Source organism: Antrostomus carolinensis, unplaced genomic scaffold, assembly GCF_000700745.2.
Source record: "Antrostomus carolinensis isolate BGI_N321 unplaced genomic scaffold, ASM70074v2 scaffold36218, whole genome shotgun sequence".
Taxonomy (NCBI): Eukaryota; Metazoa; Chordata; class Aves; order Caprimulgiformes; family Caprimulgidae; genus Antrostomus; species Antrostomus carolinensis.
This window is the reverse complement of record NW_010331540.1, coordinates 5,143-6,399: the sequence shown is the minus strand read 5'-3', so window position 1 is coordinate 6,399 and position 1,257 is coordinate 5,143. Positions and strand designations below refer to the sequence as shown.

General features: G+C 58.5%; 1 protein-coding gene across 1 annotated transcript in view; it reads right to left on the bottom strand.

Annotated features, from left to right (window-relative positions):
• Nucleotides 1-533: 533 nt before the first annotated feature.
• LOC104529067 (DNA polymerase delta subunit 2-like) overlaps nt 534-1,257 on the bottom strand; it is a gene marked incomplete at both ends in the record, with an annotated part of 945 nt that continues 221 nt past the window's right edge. The window contains 3 exons of the mRNA XM_029086290.1: nt 534-614; nt 740-938; nt 1,131-1,253. Coding sequence (XP_028942123.1) covers nt 534-614; nt 740-938; nt 1,131-1,253 — 403 coding nt within the window. The remainder of the gene's footprint in view (nt 615-739; nt 939-1,130; nt 1,254-1,257) is intronic.

Here is a 1,257-nt window from a genome sequence, read left to right as displayed (position 1 = left end):
CTTCCTGGCCACGAGGGCACAGTGCTGGCTGGGGATGGCCAAACCCCTCTGAAAGAGCTCAGAGTAAAGCTCTGACTGGAGTTTGCTGCCAGCTCTGCCTCGCTCCATGATTTGGCTCCTGCCATGTCCCTGCAGGAAGCTCAACTTGGCTTCACGGCAGTGATGAGATGCAGGGAGTGGGAGCTGAAGCTGGGCTGAGCGTGGCCTCCTCTTGCTCAGTTCCTGTACAGCAAATGGTGCTCAAGGAGAAGTTGGGGGTTGAGGAAAGGGTGTTTGCCACCCCTGGTTTGAGAATCAGAGAGTAGTTTGGGTGGAAAAGACCATTCTGATCATCTAGCACCACATCTACACGTCCTTTAAATCCCTCCAGGGATGGGGACTCCACCACTGCCCTGGGCAACCCCTTCCAATGCCTCAGAACCCTTTCAGGGAAGAATTTTTTCCTCATATCCAACCTCAACCTCCTCAGTCAGGCTCCCTCCCCAGAAGGTACCCAGTTCCCTGGCCAAGCCTATCCTGCTCCAAGCACTCACACAAAGCTGCAGCAGGATCTCATCCAGCATCTTCACGGCCTCCACGCTTGCAGCCTGAGTCTTCTTGGTCAAGTACTTGGCCTGGGTGAGTGGAGAAGACAGTGAGGGGACAACCCTGTGCTCTCTCTGATCCTTCCCTCCCTCCCCACCTTTGCAGAACCCTCTGGAGAGCCTGGTGGAGGCTGAAGGCCCGTTCCTCACCGTACCTTGTTGATAGTGTCCCGGTTCTGCGTGTTTTGACTCAGCAGGTTCCCTGCCAGGATGACACGGGAGATCTGTGCAGCACAGCTCTGCTCACCCTCAGCTCCCAGCTGCCCTGTCACCACGTCCACCAGCAGCTGTGTGCTCAGCAGGGACTCGCCGCTCCCGCTGCCCAGTCCCAACCCCGACACCAGTAAGACAAACCTGGGTGGAGAGGTTTGGGTAACACGCTGCACCCCCTGCCCAGACCCCCACGGTGAGGCTGGGGGCTTCAGGGAGCCAAGTGTGGGGGGACACGAGCCCCCATCCACCATCTCTCTTGGCACCAGGTGCCTACTCCACAGGGCACACACGGGACACAGTGCCAGCCCTGCTCCTGTCACTGTGGAGACTCACTGGTCTGAACTGGGGCCTTTCCAGGGCAGTGGTGGGGGCAGGTTGGCGAAGCAGTGATCCTCCACCAGGAACTTGCCATCATCGTGCTCGGAGCCATACACAGCAAAGATGGTCCCTAGAGCAGAGG